The sequence below is a fragment of the Lipomyces tetrasporus genome (assembly GCF_029532465.1).
Source record: "Lipomyces tetrasporus strain NRRL Y-64009 chromosome Unknown POJ06scaffold_2, whole genome shotgun sequence".
NCBI classification, from domain to species: Eukaryota; Fungi; Ascomycota; class Lipomycetes; order Lipomycetales; family Lipomycetaceae; genus Lipomyces; species Lipomyces tetrasporus.
In genome coordinates this window covers 361,014-386,962 of record NW_026611597.1, presented here as the reverse complement: position 1 = coordinate 386,962, position 25,949 = coordinate 361,014, and the positions used below count along the sequence as shown (strand labels likewise).

At 48.2% G+C, this 25,949-nt stretch overlaps 10 protein-coding genes across 10 annotated transcripts; 5 read left to right on the top strand and 5 right to left on the bottom strand.

Annotated features, from left to right (window-relative positions):
- Window positions 1-81: 81 nt before the first annotated feature.
- Window positions 82-1,824, top strand: POJ06DRAFT_287738 (Ribophorin I; the record flags this gene model as incomplete). The annotated part of the gene is made up of 5 exons (XM_056190274.1): window positions 82-413; window positions 477-680; window positions 724-978; window positions 1,030-1,561; window positions 1,611-1,824. The coding sequence occupies 5 exons, from the start codon at window positions 82-84 to the stop codon at window positions 1,731-1,733; spliced, it is 1,446 nt and encodes a 481-aa protein (XP_056045984.1). The 3' UTR covers window positions 1,734-1,824.
- A 4,393-nt stretch (window positions 1,825-6,217) lies between these two features.
- POJ06DRAFT_244948 (uncharacterized protein) lies at window positions 6,218-7,021 on the top strand (the record flags this gene model as incomplete). The annotated part of the gene is made up of 1 exon (XM_056186570.1): window positions 6,218-7,021. A coding segment is annotated over exon 1 (619 nt), but the record flags the coding sequence as incomplete, so codon positions are not given.
- Window positions 7,022-7,035: 14 nt separating this feature from the next.
- On the bottom strand, window positions 7,036-7,787 carry POJ06DRAFT_298875 (uncharacterized protein). The gene has a single exon (XM_056190664.1). It carries the CDS (start codon window positions 7,653-7,655, stop codon window positions 7,344-7,346), a length of 312 nt encoding a protein of 103 aa, XP_056045982.1. The 5' UTR covers window positions 7,656-7,787; the 3' UTR covers window positions 7,036-7,343.
- Window positions 7,788-9,938: 2,151 nt separating this feature from the next.
- POJ06DRAFT_51188 (cytochrome P450) lies at window positions 9,939-11,841 on the top strand. Its single transcript, XM_056191139.1, has one exon. The coding sequence runs from the start codon at window positions 10,104-10,106 to the stop codon at window positions 11,748-11,750; it is 1,647 nt and encodes a 548-aa protein (XP_056045981.1). The 5' UTR covers window positions 9,939-10,103; the 3' UTR covers window positions 11,751-11,841.
- A 976-nt stretch (window positions 11,842-12,817) lies between these two features.
- Window positions 12,818-14,601, top strand: POJ06DRAFT_287732 (cytochrome P450). Its single transcript, XM_056190273.1, has 2 exons — window positions 12,818-13,360; window positions 13,417-14,601. Exons 1-2 carry the CDS (start codon window positions 12,863-12,865, stop codon window positions 14,548-14,550), a joined length of 1,632 nt encoding a protein of 543 aa, XP_056045980.1. The 5' UTR covers window positions 12,818-12,862; the 3' UTR covers window positions 14,551-14,601.
- A 51-nt stretch (window positions 14,602-14,652) lies between these two features.
- POJ06DRAFT_265393 (uncharacterized protein) lies at window positions 14,653-15,699 on the bottom strand (the record flags this gene model as incomplete). The annotated part of the gene is made up of 2 exons (XM_056189074.1): window positions 14,653-15,388; window positions 15,443-15,699. 2 exons carry the CDS (start codon window positions 15,697-15,699, stop codon window positions 14,653-14,655), a joined length of 993 nt encoding a protein of 330 aa, XP_056045979.1.
- A 221-nt stretch (window positions 15,700-15,920) lies between these two features.
- Window positions 15,921-19,127, top strand: POJ06DRAFT_244942 (Dynamin central region-domain-containing protein). The gene is made up of 4 exons (XM_056186569.1): window positions 15,921-16,283; window positions 16,472-16,818; window positions 16,872-17,420; window positions 17,471-19,127. Exons 1-4 carry the CDS (start codon window positions 16,136-16,138, stop codon window positions 18,854-18,856), a joined length of 2,430 nt encoding a protein of 809 aa, XP_056045978.1. The 5' UTR covers window positions 15,921-16,135; the 3' UTR covers window positions 18,857-19,127.
- On the bottom strand, window positions 19,128-20,503 carry POJ06DRAFT_244937 (phosphatidylethanolamine-binding protein). Its single transcript, XM_056186568.1, has 5 exons — window positions 20,188-20,503; window positions 20,085-20,142; window positions 20,013-20,037; window positions 19,425-19,933; window positions 19,128-19,370 (listed from the first exon to the last, which is right to left on the bottom strand). Exons 1-5 carry the CDS (start codon window positions 20,320-20,322, stop codon window positions 19,309-19,311), a joined length of 789 nt encoding a protein of 262 aa, XP_056045977.1. The 5' UTR covers window positions 20,323-20,503; the 3' UTR covers window positions 19,128-19,308.
- A 443-nt stretch (window positions 20,504-20,946) lies between these two features.
- Window positions 20,947-22,309, bottom strand: POJ06DRAFT_51118 (uncharacterized protein). Its single transcript, XM_056191138.1, has 2 exons — window positions 22,009-22,309; window positions 20,947-21,926 (listed from the first exon to the last, which is right to left on the bottom strand). Exons 1-2 carry the CDS (start codon window positions 22,058-22,060, stop codon window positions 20,971-20,973), a joined length of 1,008 nt encoding a protein of 335 aa, XP_056045976.1. The 5' UTR covers window positions 22,061-22,309; the 3' UTR covers window positions 20,947-20,970.
- A 278-nt stretch (window positions 22,310-22,587) lies between these two features.
- POJ06DRAFT_293993 (mediator complex subunit MED14-domain-containing protein) lies at window positions 22,588-25,847 on the bottom strand. The gene is made up of 4 exons (XM_056190453.1): window positions 25,235-25,847; window positions 25,118-25,184; window positions 24,711-25,056; window positions 22,588-24,657 (listed from the first exon to the last, which is right to left on the bottom strand). The coding sequence occupies exons 1-4, from the start codon at window positions 25,648-25,650 to the stop codon at window positions 22,844-22,846; spliced, it is 2,643 nt and encodes an 880-aa protein (XP_056045975.1). The 5' UTR covers window positions 25,651-25,847; the 3' UTR covers window positions 22,588-22,843.
- Between the last annotated feature and the right edge of the window lie 102 nt (window positions 25,848-25,949).

Below are 25,949 nucleotides of genomic sequence, written 5' to 3'. Positions count from 1 at the left end.
CAACGGAACCATTTCATATATAGTCGCCGAACAATCACAACGTCTCGTCCGGGCTGCTTCAATTCGCGAGGTCAACACACGATGGCGTCTATGATCTACAGGACACTGCAGCTCTACTTGCTATTGTTGCTTGTGGCTCGTTTAGCAGTAGCATCATTTGTCCCCTCTCCTGCCTTTCAGATTCAGAACTTGTTGCGGACTGTCGATCTGACAAAGTCTTATTTGCGCGAGTCCGCGTCGTTCATAATTGAAAATATTTCTGAAGAGTCACAGGATGAGTATTACCTTGCCCTGCCGTTCGATATTGTGGGAAATTCGACGGACAAGCATTTAGTGATCATGGATGTGAAGGAGAAGAGAGTTGATCCGGTTGTCAACTTGGTGGTCGAGGCTGGACCTGCTAATGAGGATCTGTAAGTCGGACTTGGTATATGTTTCTTAGCATGCAATGGATCAGAGCTAATTGGTGGTTCCAGGGGTATACAGTTCTACAAGTTGCAGCTCAGCAAGCCACTAGCACCAGGCGAGGTTTCTACGATCCAGATCGCTACCGCATCAATTGGTGCGCTGGAACCTCAGCCGAAGTTGATTAAGCAGCCCGAGGCCCAAAACTTGCTGTGGACTGGATCGAAGCAGGCGTTAATTCCTTACAAGGTTGCCCGACAAAGAACTAAAATCAAGTGTGCACCCTAATGGTCTTGGTTGATGAACTCGGGCTAACAGGACCCCTAGACTTCCTGATCGTGGAGCTAATGCGTACTCAAAAGCAAAGGATGATCCCCAAGTTGACGGTACCACATTGACTTATGGCCCGTACTTCGATGCCGAAGCATTTGCCGCGGAGGCGATTCAGGTTCGATACGAGTATCACTTCCCAATCGTTGAGGTTACTAAGCTTGAGCGTGAATTGTGGGTGTCGCACTATGGTGGGAACCTTGCGACCGAAGAGCGCTACTGGATTACGAATTCTGCTGCTAAGTATGTCCCTTTTAGGAAAATTACACCGAGACGTCCGTACTAACTGTACAGGCTCTCGGAGACATTCTCGCGGTTACGATGGCAAGCTTCCGGTATGGCTGGTGAGCGATCTACAGCAATTAAAGGTTTTTCGCTGCACCTTCGCCCCGGAGCACGTGATGTGTACTTCACAGACGAAATCGGTAATGTTTCTACCAGCAATTTCCGCGCAGATATCAGGGATCCCGTTCTGGACTTCCGACCGCGATTCCCTATCTTTGGTGGCTGGAATTATTCATTTACTCTGGGCTGGAACCATGACCTTGGACGCAGCTTGAAGGTTGTCTCAACGGAAGAGTCAGGGAGCAATACCTATATACTTCGAGTCCCATTTCTGGAGGGACCGGAAAACACGGTGTACGACGTGGCAGAAGTCTCGATCATCTTGCCTGAAGGTGCGAACGTTGTGGACGTGTTCTCTACCTATAAAGATTACTCCAAAGAGGAGTTGCTGCTCAAATCTCACCTGGACACCGTTGGACGGACCGTCATTAAGCTAACTGCCGAGAACGTCGTTGATGAGCATCGGCGGAACGACCTCTATGTAAGTATTGGCGCATCAGCTTAAATATACTGCTGACAAACTACGGTAGATCACATACACGTATTCATCCGCGTCAAGTCTGCATAAGCCAATTATCGTTTCAGCTGCTATTGCGGCAGTATTCTTTGCATGGATTATTCTCGGACGAATCGACGTGAGCATAGCAAAGTAGAGAGAAGTAGAGAGTGATTATGAAGGACAAAATTTACGGGTTCTGTTTATTCGTTGTAAAATATTCTGTGGATCTAGATTCAAACTATGTTTGTGTATGCTTTGGGATAAAAGTTATTTGCAGACAGCACTGGTTAAAGCTATGCACGTGCGAATGATAAGCTATGCCACCTCAATATTGTCTAGTCCTTCTTCTCGCTCTCATCCCTGATCTTCCTAGTCATGGCCAACGACTTGCATGCGTCCTCGTACGATGTCAAGATCTCGGTCAAGTGCAGGCTCGCCGAGCTTGACTTCAGCGTTGACGGCGTACTTACAGGCACGCTTTGCAGCGACGTTAATAAACGTCCCCATTTCGTTGAAGAATGGGTTATCACCGGGATAAGTGTAGACCCTTTCCTCAGTGTCCCTTTCGGCACTGCGAACATATAGCGTAGGTGCGGAATTGTTCGATGCTGCACAAGTCGACGGGACTCATTCGAAGTGTAGATTCAGTAGCAGCACAACTCCGGATAGTATATGCGGCAATGGAGGACTGCTAGCATCCTAGTGAATCAAAGTAGCAAATTTGTGCTAAAGGTTATGGCTGAGAGTAGCGTTCGGGAAATATATTAGTATAATACAGCGGTAGCCGCTGGACAGATTCTCATGTCACTTATGATAAGATTTCGCGATGAAGTCGGTTTAGGGTTATTTATTTTGACTCTAGATAACAATTTCCATTCTGTCTGAAAGTAGCAGGATTCAGGAACGGGACAGCTGCACATGGACTGCCTAATGACAGTGCAAACAATCGGTAGACAAAACAACCAGCAGCCAGTATTCCAACGCGGCGATAAAGCCGATTACACGATGGTGTTCCCTCTCCGCTTTTCCCCCGCTACACCTCGCATCTTCTATATCAGAACCGCATCTACACACATTCGCAAACTGCTCTCTGGCTCCAATGAAGTTCTCAGTTCTTATTGGAGCACTTCTTGCTCCCCTTGCTTTTTCGGTATGATATAACTGGCTACGGTGACATGTTGATACTGACTTGGCCCAGAGCAAACTTGCCGACCCAGTCGCGCTCAACAAATCGTACAATCCACCCCTTGTCGTTCCTTCTCCTGTCGTCGATTTCGTATGACTTATATTTTCTGTTTTGTTTTAGTTGAGTGAGAATATAATCTGATGGGGTGCATTAGATCGTAGACAGCACAACACCTTCTCAACCACATCGATCCAAGCGCAGACGCGCACTTTCGCGCTTCTTGGAATCCCACAAGGTAAAAATATCTCGTCCAAATTAATGTCTGGAATATGTGCTGATTTTTGCAGACATCGAAGTTGCGGACTAAGTCTGCTGAAGAGACTATGCAATCTGTCAAAATCACTGGGAAGGTGAGTATCTATCCTGGTAGTGATATACACGAGCGGCAAGCTAATCACTATGTTCCATTTCTTCAGCGTTTTGGCATGAAAGTACGTGAATCTGGTACATTTTTTGACCTAGATTTAGATTGTGACTAACACCGCATAGTTCATGATCGGTCGGAGAAGCAAGCCTGCGACATCCACCACAACCACCATTGCACCTACCACACAGACCTCATGCAGTCCCAATTCGGGAAAGCTATCGAATGCCAAAAATTGGCGCATCTGGAAGCCAGTTATTCCGAAACCACTGTGTTCTAAGACCGGTACTGGCGCCTCCAGGCGCGGCCGCGCAATCAAATTGGAGGAGATTGAACTTGCCATGGCCCCATGCCCTGTCTTGGATGATACAACCAATAGACGACGAAGTCCTACTCGCTTTTTAAGCATCAAGAAGAAGAAAGAGAGGGCCCCTGTTGACCCGATTCCAGTTGTTGCTGTTGCTGCCGACGCCAGTTCAATCTTGGATTTCGATACTGAATCCGATAATGGAACAGGATTCTCCCCAATCGCGACTACAGTCGTCACAGTACCGGACGAAATTGAGTATGCCGATAAAGATTCGGGATGTTTCAACGGACAGTCCTTTCTTCATAATGTTGCCATGCCATCAGCCTGTCAACTGCCTGAACTCTCATTTACAACTATCAACTGGGGAATACTTGAGTCCAATTCTGATTTTGATATTTCTGTCATCCAGATTGGCGCGTATGTAGAAGTTAAAGTCGATGCCGCCAAATTGGTAGACATGGAGTCTACTTCGGAAACCGCTTGCGGTCTCGCTACAATTCATAAAAGCTTTGCCTCCGAGAATGGAGACGCGGCAGGAATTATGCAGCAGCCAATCACGAAGTCCAAGGAGAAGTTCGTCGCGACTGACAATTCTTCCAAATTGGTAGCAATGGACTCTAAAACCGCGTCTACTTTGTCGACACCTTGCGTTCTCGCTATCGAGAATAGTACAGCTGAGCATAACTTTGTCGCTGATAACGGACTCACGTCGGGAATTAAGGAGCCCCCAATCAGGGAGTCTAACGAATACTTCGTCGCAATAGACGATACCGCCAAATTGGTAGCCATGGACTTTCACTCCGAGAACGAAGTAATTTCTGCTATTATGGAGCCAATTACGGAGTCCATTGGAAACTTCGTGGCTAATGACGATGCTGCCAAATTGGTAGCCTTGGCGCATACAAATGAGTCTCCTTTGGAGATAGACTCCATCGAGGCTAGCATAGCTAAAGATAGCTTTGACTCTGAGAACACAGACGTTTCTGCTATTATGGCGCCCTTCACGGAGTCCATTGGAAACTTCGTCGCTAATGACGATGCTGCCACTCCTTTAGAGATAGACTCTATGGAGACTAGCATAGTTAAGGATAGACTTGACTTCGAGAACGCAGACGTTTCTGCTATTATGGACCAACTCTTGGAGGCTAGTGGAAACGTCGTCGCTAAGGTCGATGCTGCCAAATTCGTAGCATTAGACCATACATCTGAGTTTCCTCTGGAGATAGACTCTATCGAGACTAGCATAGCTAAAGACAGCTATGACTCTGAGGACACAGACGTTTCTGCTATTATGGAGCCAATCATGGAGTCCATAGGAATCTTCGTGGCTAAGGACGATGCTGCCAAATTGGTAGCCTTGGCGCATACAAATGAGTCTCCTTTGGAGATAGACTCCATCGAGGCTAGCATAGCTAAAGATAGCTTTGACTCTGAGAACACAGACGTTTCTGCTATTATGGCGCCCTTCACGGAGTCCATTGGAAACTTCGTCGCTAATGACGATGCTGCCACTCCTTTAGAGATAGACTCTATGGAGACTAGCATAGTTAAGGATAGACTTGACTTCGAGAACGCAGACGTTTCTGCTACTATGGTCCAACTCTTGGAGTCTATTGGAAACGTCGTCGCTAAGGTCGATGCTGCCAAATTCGTAGCATTCGACCATACGACTGAGTTTCCTGAGTTTCCTCTGGAGATAGATTCTATCGAGACTATCATAGCTAAAGACAGCTATGACTCTGAGAACAGCGACATTTCTGCTATTATGGAGCCAGTCACGGAGTCCAGTGGAAACTTCGTGGCTAAGGACGATGCTGCCAAATTGGGAGCCTTGGACAATACAAATGACTCCCCGTTGGAGATAGACTCCATCGAGGCTAGCATAGCTAAAGATAGCTTTGACTCTGAGAACGCTTACGTTTCTGCTGTTATGGGGCCAATGACGGAGTCGATTGGAAACTTCGTCGGTATGGACGATACTGCCAAATTGGTAACCTTAAACCATACAGATGAGTCTTTTTTGGAGATCTGTGCCGCTGTAAGCGATGATGCCCAATTGGACTCCAAAATTGAGTCTAATTTGGAGACCGCTTGCGTTCACGCTAGCATGGCTAAGGACAGCTTTGCATCGGAAAACGGAGACGCATCAGGATTTATGGAGCCAATCATGCAGTCTAACAAACAATTTGTCGCTATTGGCGATGCTTCCAAATTGGTAACCGTGGACTCTACAAATGAGTCTACGTCGGAGACCGCTTGCGGTCTCGCTGTCGAGAATGGCAGAGTTAATGATAGCTTTGCGTCCGGGAATGAAGGCGCGTCGGAAACCATGAAGCCAATTACGGAGTCCAACGTTGTCGCCATAAACACAAGTGGCATGATTGCGGACGAAGATTCGGCGAAACGTGTTGTGACTACGGTCATCCAGGATCGCCAAACAACCTTCGCAGATCCTACTTTCGATGTTTCGAATAAGGATGTGACTGAAATTCCACCGGCACTATTAACAGATGACCCGTCTACGACACATGAGTCTTCCAACTTGTCGGAACCACGCAGAGAGACCATAACCTCTCCGCCCAATTGTACATCGTCCTCGTCATCCTCAGTAAGAACGAATTCATTGACGCACCTCGAGAACGTGATGGATGATTGCTTAGCTAATCAAAATTATTTTCCATCCATAACTGTGAATGCTGCACACTCTGAAACTGAAACTGTGCTTGAATCTGATGCTGCGGGGGAAACTGCCGAGGAGACTGAGGATGACAGTATCTCCTTGAGTCGATTTGACCTTATTGATGATTGGATACGGGAGCGGGATACGAATATTCTCCTTTCTGTTCCTGTATCTGCTGATGAGGAGGTTGACGTCAATGGAATTGTTGCTACCACTGATGGTGTTGAAGACGACATCCCTGCAAAAGCAATCGAGCAAGCGAAGGAAGCCGTCGGTGCGCCAGAAGTACGCAAGCCGGAGAAACATATTACTCGCACTCGTCTTCCGCCTCGAGTGGCAACCGCACGCCATCCCAAGTTGTCAAGCGACAACAGCACGTGTCGTGTATCGACCAGAATCTTTCACGGTTCTCTTAAGGACTTCACGGTGTCATCGACGACACCGCCATACTACTATCCGTCGCCGTACCCGTCGCCCACGGTATTCGTGTGGCCGGAAATGCGACACGCTATTGAATTCGGCCCCTGGCCGCACTTCAGGGTGTCAACTGCCCGAGTTGTTTATATGCTTAATATGTTCTCTCCACCAGTCCGACGAGATCTTGTCATGGACTTGGAGCCTGACTCTTATTTGTTTACAATCGATCACGACCACGAGTCGGAACATGGCTGTAAGTTATGTGTCGAACATCATGACTACGTGCGCCACGTTAGTTGTAATTATGAAGCTATGCTACATGATATGAAGTCGGAGATGTTTAGAGGCGGCCAGTTTGGCAACCACAAATGGGTTTACGATTTTACCGGACAAATGGCAAGGACTGAGGCGCAGATTTGGATGAGATACCCTGGTGGCCAATATTACGCTTTTTGAATTTTTTTGCTGTAGCATTTTTTGGGCGCTTCGTTTGGAAAATGTTCTGAAACAATATTGTATTTTGCTGGTTCAGCATCTTGTTATACCTTGGATTACTGCCTGTGACTCTATAGCTGCCCTAATATATTACAATTATTACACATCCCAACATTAACTTTCGTAGCCCAACTATACATTCAATTAATTCGCATTGCATGCCAAGTAACATTTTATGCACAGTCGTACGGACCTCCGCGCCCCTGCTGCACATGCATGGTGTTATCCATCTCAACAAACATTCCATTTGTTTCCCCACAGTTCGGCTCTGCCGGCGTGTTTAGACCACTCATATTTAGGCTGCGCATGAAGTCATCCACTTCTGCATCGTTGGGGAGCATAGCCAGCTGTTATGATTCCTTTCGGATTGAGAGTGAAGTCGCAGTCGTATTCGTCGTTGACTGCCACGCTGCGCGATGTTGAACTACTGCTCGCGCCAGTGCTCAATTCAAGTTTCTGCCGCAGACTTTCACTGAGAGCGAGAATCCAATCGGCATGGTCGTTAGTGATCTTGAGCCCGATACACGCCATCGCGCATATCTTGAGTCGGGACTGTAAGAGCATTATTGCGTCCGGTTGTCCTGCGCAATTACTCATCTGCGTGAGCAGCATGACGACTGCCATGACGAAGCTTGCATACGCCGGGAGATATGCAATCTTGGACTTCGTGACGAGCGTGCTGCCTATATCGGTAGCATGGTCAATAAAAGCAATTTAGTCGCCATTGGCAGAAATCGTGCTCATATTGGATGTGGCGAGGCAAATAGTACGGCGGTGCTTATCGCCTTTCGATTTTTTTGGTGTGTTCTTGGGTAGCGCAGGTCTTACTGTGGGCGGCGGCATAATATCAGACATCTTCAGTCGAGAAAAAGTTGGCGGTACGTTAAGCAGGCCTAATTTACGCGCTAAATAATCCAGGTTAACGAGATTGGCTGCTTCGAGAGTGTTTACACTCGGACCGCTGCTCGGGCCTATATCTTGTCCCAAAGGTCAACTAAGTTGCTGTTTGTTTGAGAATATTATCAGAAGAGCAGAGGAGCTAGAACGGCCTGTATTGATATCCGTCTCTTCCAGGTCTTGCCATCGTGCCTATGTACAACAGAAATACCAATCTCCCGACTCAAACACAAGAAGACCACAAACAAGTTGCTATTAAAAACGGAGGACGGAGCGGAGCTGTTACGAGGACTTGACTAAGATATGAGTCACAAAACAAAGATCCGATTAACTAGAGAACAGTATTTACAGCCAGAGAAGCATGGGATCTTTTATAGAAACCCGTACTCTACATGAGAGCCACACAAGAAAGGAACGCGGAAAAGAACGGAGAAGAACGCGAAGAGGAACACGGAAAGGAACGGAGAAGAACGCGAAGAGGAACACGGAAAGGAACCGAGCACGGAGAGCCCACAGAAAGAAATGGAGCTCGAAAAGAACAGGAACACGAAAAGAAAGTGTCCTGAAGCCAGGAAGCCGAAACAAAACAAGAAGAAACAAAAGATCCCGAAGAAGTGACAACACATCAGAATCTGTGCCCTAACCCGCTGTCCCTGGTGCGGCTTCTGACAGGAGCGAAGAATCGGTGACCGGGGCTTCTTGCCGTGCGGCTCAAGCCGCTTACGTCATAGGAAGGGAGGTGCGCTTAAGTCCCCGCCGAGTCCTCATAGTTAATATTCTAAAATAATTGTTACAAGCCATCCAGCTAGCGTAACAGACCCAGTTCATTCACAATGGAGATATCAAGAATGATATTTGGCTGACCACCGTAGACAGCTGGGAGTCGGACTTTTGCAAAGATCTGGTGAAGGATTAGACACTTAGACGTAGGTTAAAGTTGTACCTCGTGCATATTCCATACACCCTGCAGCCAGTAGGATGCTGACTGTTTCATTTGAATATATGAATTGTGACAGTCAGACAGCCGGTCCTCACAGTAACTATGGCTAGTATGAGATACTACCTGCGCGGTGTGAGTTGTCTGCATAAGCTGAAGATCAATCGCTAAACGTCAAGTAAGTAAAGTAATCTTTAACAACATAAAACAGAGATAAGACGAACCTCAGTCCAAACAACAAGGGTCGCGTTCATGGTGTGGTATGTCCGAGATTGTTGGCTGGCGATGGACGTTCCATATTATGCTTGTTTTTGGGTGCGTTATGGCAGTACTTCTGTTAGTTCGGCCCAGGAACGCATCCGGGCCAGTTGCTCGTCCAGAAAACTAGACGACTACGGAAGGAGCTAAAGCGTCCCGAGCTGGCCTCAGCCATGGACGTAAACCAAAGCCGGACGCCTGAGAGGTCTTTTGGTTTCGTATTTCGCGGCCGCTCGAGCTTCTCACAACCGTGCCGACTGTTACTTTTTCTCTCACTGTATCTGACCATTACGTTCTCGTTATGGTACATATTCATGACCGCAGCTCCCAGGGTTGGCTTTGGGACAAATCTACCACTTTAGCTCCGGAATTATTGGCTCATGCTATCTCGGCATGGGCTGCTGCCAGCTCACTCGCATTCTGCGATTGGCTCAACAAACGACAAATTAGTGGACTACCTGACCAAAAAGAACAACGGCTTCCGCGAACCCGACTACCCGAGTTCCGTCTCCGGCCACTATTTCGGGCTGCTCGATGCTTTGATTCCTTGCGTTCGCCATGTGTGGGTCGATGTCTGTCGGATTGGTTTGTTCTGGGAAGCCGTTGAGAGAGCGGTTTGGATCGTCGCAGACGTCGTCGTAAACTTCAAATCGTCCTTAGTCACTACTCTTTCGCATTGACCATAACTAATAGTTACTATGATATGCGATCACAATTAATTGCCCGTCGAGTACTAGACCCTTATGGTCACAATCTGTTGGCTGATCCTCCTGCACAATGATCGAATTCATCGACTTGGCGTCATATGCGCACGCATGACTGCTGCTACGCCAAAAACCGCATCACCGTGCTTCTGCGGGGAACCCTGGCCGAGGTCCGTCGGTCGGGGAGTTATTTGATGCTGGGCTGTCCTACTCTGACTGTAACCATCGACTAACTGCTCTGCTGGAAGCTCGATACAGACATTGACAGAATCGACCATGGCGGTCCAAGTCCAAGGCCAGCACATCGTCGCTCTCACGGCCGTCGGCTCCTTCAAACACGCCCTCATCGGGCTGTCGGTAGTCTTAATTTACCTTCTCGTCAAGCGCATAAACAGCATTATTGTCGAGCGGCAGTTCGCTAGAAAATGCGGTGCGGTGCGGTTACCCAATCGCAGCGAGGATCCCCTCGGCATACGTTTATTCTGGAAGCTCTACCGTGCTCTCAAAGCCCACAAAGTCCTCGAGCAGGCAAGGGATTACCATAACGAGTTTGGAACTACGTTTGCCACGAAAATCCTCGGCGCGATGCATACGAATACAATTGATCCTGAGAATATTAAGGCGGTCCTGGCCACGCAATTCAACGATTTTGATCTAGGCAGATACGAGGCTTTTTATCCGCTTCTCGGCGACGGCATTTTCACGCTTGACCATCAGGCATGGTCGCGTTCGCGGGCCCTGCTCAGACCCCAGTTCAGCCGCCAGCAGGTGTCCGACGTCTCCAAGCTCGAACCGCACGTACAGAATCTGATCGCGTGTATGCCCTGCACGTCGACGGAGTCGTGCGACATCCAGCAGCTGTTTTACAGAATGACGATGGACTCTGCGACCGAATTCCTCTTTGGCGAGTCGGTGTACTCGCTCAAGCTGGCCGATGAAAACATTGCAAATCTCCAGCGCAAGTCCAAGCAAGAGATCGCAGCTGTCGCGTCCAGTGCTGGCAAGCAGGGCTTCGCGTACGCGTTCAATTATTCTCAAGAAATCGTCTCGTTTCGTGTTCTGCTGCAGTCCTTTTACTGGTTAATGAATACGAAGAAATTCCGGGACAGCAACGCGATCGTGCACAGGTTTGTGGACTACTATGTCGGCAAGGCGCTCGACCACTATCGCGAATCAGTCGAACAGAAGAAGCAGGGTGAAGTCGTCCTGTCTGAGCGATACGTGTTTCTGGACGCCTTGGTTGAGGAAACGCATAATCCTAAGATCTTGCGAGACCAATTGCTGAACATTTTGCTTGCCGGACGGGATACCACTGCTGGTCTTTTAAGCTGGGTTTTCTACCTCCTCGCGCGGCATCCGCGTGTGTTTGAAAAGCTGCGGACAGAAATCATTGACAATTTTGGTGACAGACCGAGTGCGCCGGGAAAGAAGCCGATCAACTTTGAAACTCTGAAAAACGTGACGTATCTTAGACACGTATTAAACGAGGTCCTCAGACTGTATCCTTCGGTTCCACAGAACTTCCGGGTCGCGAATAAAGACACGACGTTACCACGCGGCGGAGGAGCAGATGGCCAGACGCCGGTACTGGTGCGCAAGGGCGAGAAAGTGTTTTATAGCGTCTGGGTGATGCATCGTCGCAAAGACTTGTTCGACGACGACGCAGACGACTTCCGACCCGAGCGGTGGGCCGAGGGCAGAGTGTGGATGTGGGAATACCTGCCGTTCAACGGGGGGCCGAGGATCTGCCTGGGACAGCAGTATGCGTTGACCGAGGCTGGCTACGCGGTCGTCAGGTTGCTGCAGGAGTTTGATACGCTTGAGAGTACAGATTTGCCGGAGGAAAATGGCGTGCCGTCGAAGCGGTCGTTGTTGACAATGTCGAACGCAAACGGCGTACATGTTCGGCTGTATAAAAAATAGGGATTTGCTGGGTATTGGCGTATTGAATTATGAGTTCAACAGGATGGAGGATTGAATACAGAACATTGCTGAGTTATTTATGTCTGGAGTGCCACACGAAAGTAGGAATAACTAATAATAGTGTCATATATTCAGCTGCAGTCTTTGCTTGCTAATTACATGAGTAGAGCCAAGTAACCTGATTAGTCAGATGACAGAGTAGAATGCCATTGCGAAATGGATTGATCGTTCTTGACTTGTATATATACAGGTTGTAACTTTTTTGTGTACGAGTTGCTGAGAACTGTGCAAACACAGACGTTGACGTCAACTGGCTGTGATGTCAACTTCCTCCGGTCGCATTTTCCGGCGCGGGCAACATTCCTGCATTGACATACAGTTGGCCGTCGGCAACCTCTGAAATGACATTGCGCATTCATAATGACGCAGGCATGAAAGCAAAGCATTGCGATTTGGCACGATTTAATCGTGGAGATTATTGTCACCACTTTTAAGCGAACCTTACTAAATCGACAATTGCTAGTCGACGAGCATATTCTCTATCTCGGGGTTTTCGCGTAGAGTCAGTCTTCGGCCGGCTCGTTGCCAACATCCTGCTTGCTCGAATGTCATAATTATTACTCGTCACAAATCTTAACAGTTTGTATGCAGGGCGTCGGCAGAAATGTCAAGCGGAGTTGAGGGACTATTAAGCCTAATAATTAAAAAGTGGCTAACGGAATTGAGTTGGTTGATCTCAAGAGGCTTGGCCAGGCCCAACAATTGATAAACTCAGATGCAGATTCGGCCAAGATATGACACGCGAAATTATGCTCTTCAGGATGTTTAGGCAGGCGCAGCCGTGGTCGATCTGGGACCGATAGGGAAAGCGAGCAATTAGACTCCAGGTTGAGACGCGTGATGCGGAATTGAACTGTGTTTACTGAGCCGCGTGTCGTCGTCCTATCCGAAGGTGCCTGTCACACCCATTCGCCCTGTGATCTTGCTAGCAAGTACCGGCCAGTCTCGTGCGTGTTTAATGTCTGTCTGTCTGTCTGTCTGCTCCCTGTCTGTCTCTTCTTGATTCCTCTTCCTGTTCGAAGTCGCTGTCAAATGGTCCTGTGTTTGCAATAATGTCTGTTCTTGTCCTGCCGCCAGCGAATTCTCTCGCCGCCGCCGCTACGTCCCCAAAAAACGTCCTCGTCCTAGTCGTCTTCGCGCTGCTGTCCTATGCCGTCGTCCAGAAGCTCAACAGCAAAAGGGTCGAGCGCCACTTCGCCGAAAAGCACGGCGCTGTGCGTCTTGAGAGTGTGAACACTGAATTGTTCGGCTTGGGGAGGTTTCTCGGTTTATCGCGTGCTCTACGAGCGCACAAGCTTATGGAGTACATGGTCGATGAATATACAAAACACGGAAATACCTTCGGCACCACGGCGCTCGGAAAACACAATCCCTGGACCGTGGAGCCAGAGAATATCAAAGCAATGCTCGCAACAAAGTTCAACGACTTCGGGCTCGGAACTAGATACGACGCGTTTCTGCCGTTACTGGGTCAAGGTATCTTCACGTTGGACAATGAGGGATGGGCGCATTCGCGTGCCATGCTGAGACCGCAGTTTAGTCGACAGCAGGTGCGCCACATCAGGACCTGGTTTCTGATCTTAGATGAAGACTGACATTCGCGTAGGTGTCTGATGTGGCCAAATTGGAACCACATGTCCACAATCTCATGTCCCGCCTCCCGCGCAGCCACACAGAATCGTGCGACATCCAGGAACTGTTCTTCCGCATGACGCTCGACTCTGCGACAGAGTTCCTGTTTGGAGAATCCGTCGAGTCCCTCCGTCTGACTCCCGAATCCGGCGACCTAAAAACCACTGCTGCCTTTGTCGTCGGGTCCGACACCGGCAAACAAGGCTTCACGTACGCATTCAACTACTCCCAGGAAGTTACTGCGTTCCGGGCACAGATGCAGTCATATTGCTGGCTGCTGAATCCCAAAGACTTTCGCGAGGCCACCGCGATCGTGCACAAGTTTGTAGACTACTACGTCAGCAAGGCGCTCGATGCTTACCGCGACGGGGCCGCAAAGATCGAAGAAATGACAGCCGGTCGGTATGTCTTCTTGTATGCGCTCGTCGAGGTAACCCAGGATCCGAAGACGCTGCGCGACCAGTTGCTTAACATCTTGCTTGCTGGACGGGATACGACCGCCGGACTGCTGGGCTGGACTTTCTATTTGCTTGCTCGCTATCCACGTGTATTTCAGAAATTGCGAGCCGAGATTATTGAAACATTTGGCGACAAACCGAATTCGCCAGGTAAACAGGAGATCAACTTTGTGAGTTTGAAAAGTACGGCTTATTTGCGATACGTATTGAACGAGGTTCTTCGCCTGTATCCGTCAGTCCCGCTGAATAATAGATACGCGGTCAGGGACACCGTCTTGCCAATCGGCGGGGGGCCCGACCGCAAATGTCCGATTTTGATCCGCAAGGGCGAGAAAGTCACATACAGCGTCTACGTTATGCACCGTCGGAAAGATTTCTTTGGCGACGATGCGGACGAGTTTAGACCCGAGCGATGGGCAGAGGGCAAATCCTGGACTTGGGAGTACCTGCCTTTTAACGGCGGTCCCAGAATATGCCTGGGGCAGCAGTATGCGCTCACGGAGGCTGGGTATACGATTGTGCGACTATTGCAGGAGTTTGATACATTAGAGAGTTCGGAGGCGGCGGAGCCGGACGGAAATCCGTTAAAGAGAACCATGTTGACGATGTCAAAGGCAACTGGAGTTCATGTAAGGTTGTACAAGAAGTAACGAGATATCACGATCAACGTAAAATAACTTACAATTATATTTACATTCGTTTGGTTAATGAATTGAAATATTACATTCCGCGACAATATTGTATAGTCTCGATCAACTAAGATCCATCGGCATAAACTGCGCCATGACGTCTACATCGTCCTCCGCCATCGCCTTGGCCAGTTCATCAATCTGCACCTCCTGCTCTGGACCTCCCATATTCTCCTCTCGTGGATTCTGCCGCGTCGTGTCTGCGTCACTAGCAGGCATTTCACTCATCATCATGAACATCACGTCACTGTCCTGTTCATCACCACCGCCATCACCCTGATTTTCGACAAACTCGCCGCCTTGACCTTCCATTGCGCCCTCTTGCATCATCTGCATAAATTCCTGCATGTCGCTGTCCTCTCCAACGTCGCCGGTCTCTTCACCGAAAACCTGCTCATCAGGAAGACTTTCAATCGTCTTCTGCAAGTCTTCGCCAGTCATGTCAAAATCTTCGCCCCAGTTGGGCATCTCGTCATTATCCATTCCGTTATTATTGAGTATATCTTCAGAAGGCTGCTCGCCTTGTTGGTCCTGTGGTGGCAACAATTGTTCTGTAACCTCTTGAATCCCCTCTTGTTCATTTGTAGGCTTGACCTGCTGCTTTTGTTCGGCAGGTGATTGTACAGGCTGAGGTATTAACTTGACTTCCGGAATCTCAATCTTCGGCGGCTGCTCCTCTATCTCTTCTTTCACTGGCTGTTCCTGCGGCTGCTCCTCCAAGGCAAGTTCATTTTCTTCGAGCCCGCCTTCACGCTCCAGCACAGCTTTTCCGAGTTCGGCGACTTTGGATAGCAAATACCTAGCGCAGTCAGCATTTACAGTAAAATATGCATTGGAAATGCAGAATAATTACCGTTTCTTGGCTATCTTGTCCTTGAGTTCCTCGATAGTTGCTCTCTGCTCGTTCACGCCAACGTGGTCGTCGCCAGCGACAACTTGCCCAAGTAAGCTTCTTGCGCGACTGATCCGTATCCGCAGGCGACCGGCTTCGTTATGAAGGTCTTTAGGCTGCAGCGATCCATCGCACACGCGCTCAAAAAGGTCGAGCAGATCGGGCAGGAAGTCAAAGTCCGAGTGTCGCAGGATCGGGGTCGACCCTTGCGCTGCCATATCGACGTATCACGAAACCAAAGCGTTTGTCAGTCTCAGGCGTGCCATGTTATGCTCATATCAGCACTATCAATATGCTATCCAACAAAGGCCGTAGATATATATGTCTTGGTGACGAGGTGCTGCAGGTGCGCGTGGTGCCCTAGTGGACCATGCTTATGCTCCGCGAACATCATGGTCGGTACGTAGGGCATACAAATTAACTTGCCAAGTTTTGTACGGCCTCGGTTTAGAATTTCCTTCGGAATATAACCGGGATCGCGACACAACAGGTTTTAGAGAATTTCTAAATATACGTATTGGAAACTAGAATTCGTGGACTTCGGGTTACTGGATCTCGGATCTTTGGCACTCTGTTGGGTCGGCTGTCGATTGGTTTGCACATCTACTAACGCGCGATCGGGACTTGTCGACTCAAGTGCGCTCTACCACCACCATGTCGTCACTCGAGGATTTGATTCCGGTGGTCAACAAGTTGCAGGACTTGGTGTTCAACACAATTGGCACGGATACTATTGACCTTCCCCAGGTGGTCGTTGTGGGCAGTCAGTCGTGCGGCAAGAGTTCCGTGCTGGAGAATATTGGTATGTTGAGCTTCCCCCACCTCACCTGTAAGCACGATATACCGCGTGAATGGATGTACCGAGCCGTGTGTTCCGGGATAGAAGTGGTATCATAAGGCACTCACGCGACTGGTGTTGTTATTGATTATATTGGCATTGCGGCATCCCGGTTTATGCCTGACATCGACCGGAGCTAACATCAGTAATAGTCGGCAAAGACTTTCTCCCCCGTGGAACAGGAATCGTAACTCGTCGGCCACTAGTTCTGCAACTCATCAACCTACCCTTAGACGCCGCCAATGCGTCGTTCGACGACGCCAGTTCGGACTCGATTTCGTCGGTCCAGACAAGCAGGCGCGCCGAGGAATGGGCCGAGTTCCTGCATGTTCCTGGCCGCAAGTTTTACGATTTTGCGGAAGTCCGCCGTGAAATTGAGAACGACACTGTCCGCATTGCAGGAAATAATAAGGGGATTAATAAGCAGCCTATTAACTTGAAGATATTCTCGCCGCATGTGCTGAATTTGACGCTGGTCGATTTGCCTGGCTTGACAAAGGTATAGCGGCGTATAAATTTCCCGTCTGATACCGCAGCCGCTGATGTTGACAGATTCCTATCGGTGACCAACCTACGGATATCGAAAGACAGACCCGTAGTCTCATTTTGGAGTATATCAACAAGCCGAACAGTATCATCCTCGCCGTCTCGCCTGCTAACGTGGACCTCGTTAATTCCGAGTCACTGAAGCTCGCGCGCCAGGTCGATCCGCAGGGGCGGCGAACAATCGGTGTGTTGACTAAGCTTGATCTGATGGACCATGGCACAAATGCGATTGATATACTGTCTGGCCGGGTATATCCTCTCAAACTTGGATTTATTGGCGTCGTGAACCGGTCTCAGCAGGACATCCAAATTAACAAAAGCCTATCTGATGCACTCAAGGCTGAGCAGGAATTCTTCAGGACGCATCCAGCGTATAGAAATATATCCTACAGATGCGGCACTCAGTACTTGGCAAAGAGTCTGAATAACACGTTGATGGCACATATTCGGGAAAAGCTGCCCGATATTAAGGCCAGGCTGAACACTCTTATGGGACAGACACAGCAGGAGCTTGCATCTTACGGCGAACCTCAGTTTAGTGGTTCAGAGAATAGAGTACGACTTTCGGTTATGTATAAGGCATTGTCGGTGACTGACGACAGTAGGGCATTCTCATTCTTCAGCTGATGACTCGCTTCGCAACTAACTTCATTGCGTCCATCGACGGTACCTCTTCCGATATTTCACTCAAAGAACTGTGCGGCGGTGCTAGAATTTACTACATCTACAACGACGTGTTCGGTACTTCGTTGCACGCAATCGAGCCGACATCCAACCTCTCAGTCCTCGACATCCGCACAGCCATCCGCAACTCAACTGGCCCGCGCCCATCGCTCTTCGTTCCTGAATTGGCGTTTGACCTACTGGTGAAGCCACAGATCCGATTATTGGACCCGCCTAGTCAACGCTGTGTCGAGCTCGTCTACGAGGAGCTTATGAAGATCTGCCATACGTGCGGTGGGCCAGAACTATCGAGGTATCCAAAGCTGCAGTCGAAGATTATCGAGGTCGTGTCAGATTTGCTGCGAGAGCGGCTAGGGCCGACGTCAAAATACGTCGAGAGTTTGATCGCGATTCAGCGCGCATACATCAATACCAAGCACCCGAATTTTTTGGGCGCTGCGGCGGCCATGTCCAGTATCCTCTCTTCCCGTCAAGAGAAAGAGAAGAAAGCTCGAGAAGCACAGCGCAAGATCGAGCGAATGGAAGTCAAAAGGGCCGTTTTTGGCGCAAACGGCGTGTCCGATTCTGTCCTCGAATCCGACGGCAAGCCGAGCCAAGCGCTGTCATCGTCGGTTCCCGGTGAAGGTGAGTCGAGACATCATCACCAGCATCATCACCATACTCGATCTGGGTCGATGTCTATGGGCGGGTCGCTCACAGAGGCATCGACCAACGCTGCTGCTGGGCCGGCCTCTTCGGCCTCGAAAGATTCGTTCTTGAATTATTTCTTCTCGAAGGACCAGCAAGCGCAACAGTCGGCTATGTCGTCTGTGGTTAACGGAATAAAAAACAACTCTAATACTTCCGACAATCTAGGTACTTCCAACGCGGTTTCTTCTTCTGGTGCTGTTACGCCTTCAGACCTACATCGGTCGTCGCATCATGGTCGACAGTCGGACCCGTCCGACGACGCATCGTATCTGTCTAAAGAATTCCAACAACTAGGCATGCCGTCTTCCCAGCACGAGGAAGCCACCCTGTCGGAGCGAGAACAGCTTGAGACGGAACTAATCCGGCGCTTAATCTCTTCGTACTTTGGCATTGTCCGCGAGACCATCCAAGACCAGGTTCCAAAGGCCGTGATGCACTTGCTCGTCAACTTCTGCAAGGATACAATCCAGAATAGACTAGTCTCGGAGCTTTACAAGGAGAATCTTTTCGACGAGTTGCTAAAAGAAGACGCGGGTCTCGCGCAAGAACGTATCAAGTGCGAAAAAATGCTCCGGACATACACCGAAGCGGCGCGAATCATCAACGAGGTCGTATAAATCGAGCTAGACTTACCAAGGTTTAATCCTTTCGGTCATCTTTATACAGAGATCGTTAGACTTTGGACGCGGCATAACGGGAAATGATAGTGTTTTAAAGGTCATATAACGTCCAGCGTTTGTTTGCTCCCTTTTTTTACGCGCTCTACTCTTAATTTATCGGTGCCTACGGATGAGAGAATTTGTTAGGCTTTTATGTATATCTATTTGTAAATACCTTTTTTCTTCGAAATTTTGCCTGTATACAGTTGTCAAGTGGTGTGATAAATATAACGTCTTTTCATATGAAATTATATGTAGTATACATATTACTTGGAGGCAGAGAAGAGTGGAACTATGTACAACCATAAGCCATGCCATTGAAAAAGACAATACCGATTGAAGCCCTGGTTAATGCTGAAAGTCATATAAATATGGAGGTTTAAACAATCAAAGATGAAATTTTCCGGACGTTAATTATTTCGCGTTCCGGGGACATCCGGCGGTTCATTGTGAATGTAAAAGAAATTTGCTCCTGTTGATATTAGCACCTCGCGGGACATAGTCTGGCTAAATTAGAGGGACATACCGAGAAGTGTGAGGCCATACCGGCTGGCCCACTCTCGCGCACCTGCCGGCGTGCTTCCGAATCCCCAATTTTGCCGTTCCTGCGGCGTTTTCGGCGAAGTCCGTCCATCCTCGCGGTAGAGCAGGAACACGTACCGATGCCGTCGTGTCGGCCCGTTTTGAATAGGGGGCTGATAATCGAGAAGAACTTGTCCATTAGCGGGCGCGACCGCCTCGAGACTATTGGAGTTGCCGATCTCGAAGTCTGTTGCGTCGGCGGCCGGCATGCGGAGGCCAGACATGACGAAATGTGCGTAGTGTGATGAAGCATGTACATCTGACGTCGGAGGCGCGTCGGGGTCGGTCATGACAATCGTGTAGCGTAATGAAGGCGGCGAAAGGAGGTGGGCTGGTGCTCCGTGCTCGTTGATGCGGGTTACAGAGAATCTCGGGAGGTCGCGTGCCTCGGAATACTGTAGTGTGTTGCCAAGTGCTGCGTGGTGACCATCAGCATAGTCGACTGAAAGGAGTCTAGGATTGTTAATATATCTAGATAGTGCATAAACCGGCCAGTAGACTGGCGTCTGGATGGCTGTAAGGAAATACTCACGAAGTTGGTTCAAAATCGTCCACCACTACCACCATTAGTACTAGATCATTGTCAGATAAAGGATTCACTCACCATCTGGAATTATCTTGTGACTTTTCATAGCTTCTATTATAGAGTGGCTGATCGTGGCCTGCAAATTGTCAGAACGTCCTCTGCCGAGCTCAAAAGAACCTACCAGTCTCATTCGGTGAACAAGCGGATTATGAGCGACGGCATAGGAATATCCAGCAATAGACGCATACGGACGCCATCTGGCGAAATTATTGGAAGCGGCCACAAACCGCGAACCAGCGATCACTCTAGTAGACATCTTGTTCGTTGCACTCTGCCCCGACGTTTCGGATGACGTAGAAAGCTAAATCTCAGCTTAATTCCTTCTCTGATACATGGCCCAACTCATAAATTGTAAAGTCATCCTCATTTCGCCTTAGTGAGGCGTAACTCGGTAATTTAACCCGATTTCAGCCGTCAGCGATATATTTCCTGTCTGGTTCTGATTAAAATCAGAGGTTACTAAAAGTCAGCAGCGCATTGATAAGGCACGGAAATTCATTATTCAACACCTAACCCTATGCTCGCTTCGACTTGTAACGGGTTCATTATTAATTAGGGCTCGAAAAAGTTTAACTAATAACCGAATCAATTAACATCAGGGGACAAATTTCTGTCTTCCCACAAGGGCAATAGAGACTTAAAGATAATAATTGTACTAGAGAAATTGTCGGGTCCAGTACAAGACTTTCTGGAAAATGGTAGAAACAAGGAAAAATGGTCAGGATTATCCAACCTACCAGGTGCTAGCTCTAATGACGGAACTATGCCTGCGTTAAGCATTTCTATTTGGCCGTCTATACAGCGAATTAAACTGTTACAAATTCATAGAAAGAACCTCCCAAACCATCAATATTAAAATCTATAATACAATGCAGCACGTTCCATATTCCTTCTAACGAGACTGCTATATGCTCTCTTCGGACGAATTCCGGCTAATCCATCGTATCCGTTCTAATTCTTCCTTGACCTGTCTGAGCAACTCGTCGTCACCGACTTCATACTTCCCCACTCTCTTCTGAAGCTCTTTTAATGCTGCCTTCACATCTTCAATCTGTTCGTTGCGCACTGCTGTTGCTGATTGTTGAATCTTAATTACGTTATCCTTCTCTGCAGACATAGACACAAGTTTGGCTTCTAATAATTGCAACTGCTGTAAATCTTCTTTCCGACTATTACTTATTCGTTCCATTTCGCTTTTAAGTAATCTAACTTCATCCCGAAATCGAACGGCCGATTGCCGATTACTTGCGACCAATGCGTCATAACTAGAGTGAGCATGCCATTTCGCCTCTCTTTCTCGCGCATTCTCGACTTCTAATTCACGAATGCGCTCCTTTATCGTCTTCATTTCACTATCCGAAGCTTTCCGCAAGTCAATTTCAGTTGCAAGTCGTTTCTCCAATTCGTCCAACTTCCGATCCTTGCGATTTAATATCGAATTAAACATATCATTCTGATGCCGAATGCGATCAAACTGCTCGTTTTGCGACTCAAGCTTACGTTGCACAGTCTCCCGATTCCGCCGCTCCTCCCTCGCACGCTCAGTTTGTACGTTCAGGTCCCGCTTCAAAGCATCAATCGTGACTTGCAAAGTCTCGATAACCCGAGAGGATGTGGACGTACCGTTCATTACCGGGTAGTTATAATAATATCTGTCGTCCGAAGCTACGAATCCTAACGAGGGAGATTTCGCGTCGATGTCAGGCGAGTATGTCAGGTCAGGAGAGCCGGAGGCGGACGATGGGCCGCTCGACGACCAAGATGCCGACTCGGGAGAAATACAACGGACGGCAGACAAGCCTGTTTTCGGAAGCTCTTTGGCGATAGACTCTAGACTGTGTATTTCTAGATTCCGTTGCGCTATCGGTGATCGTCAGTACCTACGCGCCGTACCCACAATAGACAATTCTCGAAATATTTCAAACAAGTAAGAATAATTTACCTATTTCGTTTCTAAGGATTTCAATCCTTACTTTCTCAACATCATTTTTCATGACGAATGATATGCGTGTCGCAATCGCCTTTTACGGCGGTAAATTGTCTGTGGTTAAGAGAGCTGACAGTGATATCGATTGCCCTAACTGCGGCTCGATCACGGAGTTGTTGGGCAATTCGCTGACACCCGTAATATTCTTGGAAAGAAGGAAGGCTCAGCAGGCTAGGTAGGTCATTCAACTTGAGAAAGCACTTGAGTGATAAACGAGCAGGCCGTGCGAGCCAGATTAACTGTTGTCTAGGCTTGTACGTATTGAGTAGTTTGTTTACCAGTTGTGACCGATACATGACAGTCAGGCATAGAGTTCGGACCTTGAAGTTTAAGTATCTGTGACGCTAACGTTACCTTTAGAGCGATAAACAACAAAGCATCGCGCATTTAACATCGCAAACGCGAGAGCTCGTATCGGTTATGGTCTGCTACCAATTGAGTTATCGCACGTTGGCTACAGGGGTCGATGGTTTACTCGGAATGGCACCGAACTGGCTGACGTTGCACTTCTTCCACCTGCTACCCAACAATTTTGTGCAATAAATAATATAATACATAATAAATACAATTCTCTCTCGAATCTTCGTAAGCCTACACTCACACTTATAACCATTATAACCAATAATCGGTCAAAACTACTAGTGTACAATTAATCGTTTTCATCCAAACCAAAATCAACACATGACGCAATATAAACAAAATGACGAAGTATTGCAATGCCGCAACTAATAGAACATTACCCTCCTGTAGTTATCAACCCATGAGTGAAACATCTTTATCTTCTTCAGTCTCAAGACGAAATCGCACTGTGGACCCGCGAGAGAAGCTCCTCCACTACTTCAATCTCACAGGCGATTCCGGCCTGTAAGCCCACCATTCCCGAGCTGTTAGACGTCCATATACTACTACACACATCCGCCTGCTTGAATCCTGGGATGTCGCCACTTGAGTCTGTGACGTACACCATCGGACGGCCGTCTTTGTATTTAAGTTCAATATCAATCGCATGTTTCTGAGCGTAGTAAATAATCCGGTAACTTTTTGTGCTGTGCGTGATAAAGTAGGCATCGCTCGAATCAATGTAACCCGCAAATCGTAGTAATGGAAGTGTCGCTGGTAAGATTGCAAGCAATGGTCTCAAGCCCTCGTTATCAAGAACATCCTGGAGGAAGAATTGTATCCGTCGATGCGGGTTCGGGTCAGACAATTCCAACGTCATCTTTCGGTCAACAGATATCGTGATAGCCATCCGCAAGTCCGGAGCATACTCAAAGCTTATCCGGTTTAATGAGATTTCATCTAGTTTAATATTAAACGTTTGCAATGTCTCGATGAAGCTCACGGAGCGTTCAATCTGACCCAGCCGCTCCAGGATCTGTTGCAAGATCTGACTGTTTGGAGGAACGTAAAATTTCAAAGTGAAGTGCCCATTTTGGCCATCCAGCATAACATCTGACGAATTGGCCGAAACCGAACTCACCGCAGCCGATTGCTCAATGCTTCCGGTCACAATGACCGCATTGCGTTCTTCCTCACTCTCTGACGGAACAAATTCCAGCTTGAACGCTGATTTAGCCCAAGTTGACTTAGTGACAGCTGACGAGGCAAACTGCAATGACGGCAGCTCTAGCGTTGATCCATGGATGTCTGTCGGGGGTGGTATAAGCTCGTACGGTATGTTCCTCTCCTGCAGACCGTTCGCAATAATATGAAATGTTATCCGTCCCGACGTCACAGCTGCCAGCCGGTTCAGCTTCTCTGGTGAGTATAAAGTGTCTAACGCATCTAATGCCAGTGCTTCATTCCATGCTATTGACCAACCTCCTTCAGCTGACTTAAATTCACTGAACCACAGACTGATAGTGCTGTCTGAAATCGTCACAACAATAAACCAACCACGAATCCAGTGCCGTTGGCGGATTGTAGTCGTCTGTCGGACTCCAACTCCGTACTTTTGACGTATATCGTCCGCCCGTATATTTGTGAGCTTGATAACGTCCCATCCAGCACTCTTGACAAGGTCTTCAATTTCTCGTTGAATGGAAAGATGCCGAAGGGTGGTTAATATCTGCGTCGAAGATTGAATGTCTGTTTGCGCATTTAATGCCTGTTCTGCTGATGCTATGAGATCCGTTGTTCCCTCAAGAACCATACGGCCCGTCAAATGTTCGACCGTGAGGTAAGTCGTCAGGCTGGGCGTCAACTTAATCTTGAGCTTCGTATCCGACACGGGCGTGATTAAGTCCGAGAGTGATTTATATATGGGTGAGGATAAAAATGCTGTCAGAATGGCAGCCAATAATTGTTGAATGTGATATATTATGACCTGTGAAAGTACTGTCTGGGCCGATATTTCGCTCTGGTCGATTGTGAATGTTTCTGCCGAAAAATCTCGTGGTATCCACTGCACTCCAAGGACTTTGGATTGCAGCACGCCGACCTCTGCCACTGCTTTCCGGCCTGGCTGTTCGGCCCAATATTGTATCGCTATAGTCTGTCGCTCGGCAAAGTAGCTGATGTTTAGAGTACCGGTCCATATGCCATTTGCTAGTCGCACTAATTGTTGTTGTAGAATGAGCAACTTATATGAAAGAGTAAAATTGTCTAAGGACATTAGCTTCATAATTATAGACTCGTCTGATACAAAGTTGACGTACGCAAATACTCATATAAACCGTCCAAGCCCTTCGTAATCAGGATTTCATTTCCTATTCGCTCCAGGGACGCGCGAATTGCCGGAGTGACAGTCGAAATCGGTTTGAAGATATATCTGAAGTCGATCAAGAAAAATCGTGAGTTCTTATTATCATCCGCAATCCCCAGATCAACCTCGAAGTCGCCCTCAACGCAAAACGTAACTCGCCCATTTGCGATTTTGTAATTCTGGAATGGTACTGGGATATTGTCGCTGAGGGCCAGTCGTAGCGAGAGAAGAACATTCAAGTCATGAAGTGTATCAAGAATGGTTTGCGGAGAAAGCGGCTTTGGTGGAACGTAATTAAACTATAATAGTTATTAGATATGATAAGCTTATCGCGTAGTATAGACCAGATCATATCATTACCGATGACAGTCGAGGTTTTCCTAACACAAAAACTTCGAGCGCTGTCGCAATATCTGGATTCCGCAACCTTGACCGTGTTAGCAATTGATCTGCACAGTCGATAGGTCTGGTAACTACCTAGCGCTTCCTAGATCATGCTTCACCGCTTGCAAAGACCAAACGACGTTCGAAAAGCAATTCTTCTGTCCACTGAGCCATGAGACCACATCGATAACCTTCGAGATATCCCTCGCGTTACGTGACCATTGGGTCAACACTAGTAATTTAATATACTGCTGTCGCGTATGTATCAAAAAGTTGAGGAATTTCCGCTTCTTTGTTGTATCATTCGCGGCCGGGAGCGTTTCGAGAATGTTGACAAGTTCGGAGTATGTGTTTTCGACAAGTCGCGAGGCCACGACCGACAACGGAATGAAATTCTCCGAGATGTGCGGTATCGACGGATAGACCTCATCGGCAACATTCAGCTGGCCTTTGACGACAACTTGGGCGCCCGGCGGGGGAGGATGGTCGTGATCATCCACGCTCATCATAGCCTGTCCGAGGCGCCGTAATCCTATTCGCTTTCAGTAATGAGTACGCGACAGGTCTGAGCGAGGGAATAGAAATTGTCGAGTCTGAGGTCAAACGACAAGCATGGGGACCCGACGATTGGCCATATGCCAGCGGTCGTAAAGGGTGTGGGTAATACTATCCTTGTGTCCTTGCTGGTGCTAGTATTCAGCAGTTCGTGATTTTCCCACAACACCAAGAAAACTTTGAGGTTAGGGCTTTTCGATTCCCTCCGATTTTGAATCTTTGGAAACCGCTGTTTGTCACTGGCATCTGTACA

Excerpts from the sequence above, each read along its gene's own strand:
- POJ06DRAFT_298875 (XM_056190664.1), bottom strand. The coding sequence starts at position 7,655 with ATGGCAGTCGTCATGCTGCTCACGCAGATGAGTAATTGCGCAGGACAA.
- POJ06DRAFT_51188 (XM_056191139.1), top strand. The coding sequence starts at position 10,104 with ATGGCGGTCCAAGTCCAAGGCCAGCACATCGTCGCTCTCACGGCCGTC.
- POJ06DRAFT_287732 (XM_056190273.1), top strand. The coding sequence starts at position 12,863 with ATGTCTGTTCTTGTCCTGCCGCCAGCGAATTCTCTCGCCGCCGCCGCT. Across the intron at positions 13,361-13,416 it reads CGCAGTTTAGTCGACAGCAG|GTGTCTGATGTGGCCAAATT; the intron begins GTGCGCCACATC and ends ACATTCGCGTAG.
- POJ06DRAFT_244942 (XM_056186569.1), top strand. The coding sequence starts at position 16,136 with ATGTCGTCACTCGAGGATTTGATTCCGGTGGTCAACAAGTTGCAGGAC. Across the intron at positions 16,284-16,471 it reads TTCCGTGCTGGAGAATATTG|TCGGCAAAGACTTTCTCCCC; the intron begins GTATGTTGAGCT and ends CATCAGTAATAG. Across the intron at positions 17,421-17,470 it reads TTAGTGGTTCAGAGAATAGA|GGCATTCTCATTCTTCAGCT; the intron begins GTACGACTTTCG and ends TGACGACAGTAG.
- POJ06DRAFT_244937 (XM_056186568.1), bottom strand. The coding sequence starts at position 20,322 with ATGTCTACTAGAGTGATCGCTGGTTCGCGGTTTGTGGCCGCTTCCAAT. Across the intron at positions 20,038-20,084 it reads TCACAAGATAATTCCAGATG|TGGTGGACGATTTTGAACCA; the intron begins GTGAGTGAATCC and ends TAATGGTGGTAG. Across the intron at positions 19,934-20,012 it reads GACGATTTTGAACCAACTTC|ACTCCTTTCAGTCGACTATG; the intron begins GTGAGTATTTCC and ends TAACAATCCTAG.
- POJ06DRAFT_51118 (XM_056191138.1), bottom strand. The coding sequence starts at position 22,060 with ATGAAAAATGATGTTGAGAAAGTAAGGATTGAAATCCTTAGAAACGAA. Across the intron at positions 21,927-22,008 it reads AATCCTTAGAAACGAAATAG|CGCAACGGAATCTAGAAATA; the intron begins GTAAATTATTCT and ends GATCACCGATAG.
- POJ06DRAFT_293993 (XM_056190453.1), bottom strand. The coding sequence starts at position 25,650 with ATGATGAGCGTGGATGATCACGACCATCCTCCCCCGCCGGGCGCCCAA. Across the intron at positions 25,185-25,234 it reads CATGATCTAGGAAGCGCTAG|GTTGCGGAATCCAGATATTG; the intron begins GTAGTTACCAGA and ends AACACGGTCAAG. Across the intron at positions 24,658-24,710 it reads CGGTTTATATGAGTATTTGC|ACAATTTTACTCTTTCATAT; the intron begins GTACGTCAACTT and ends TAATGTCCTTAG.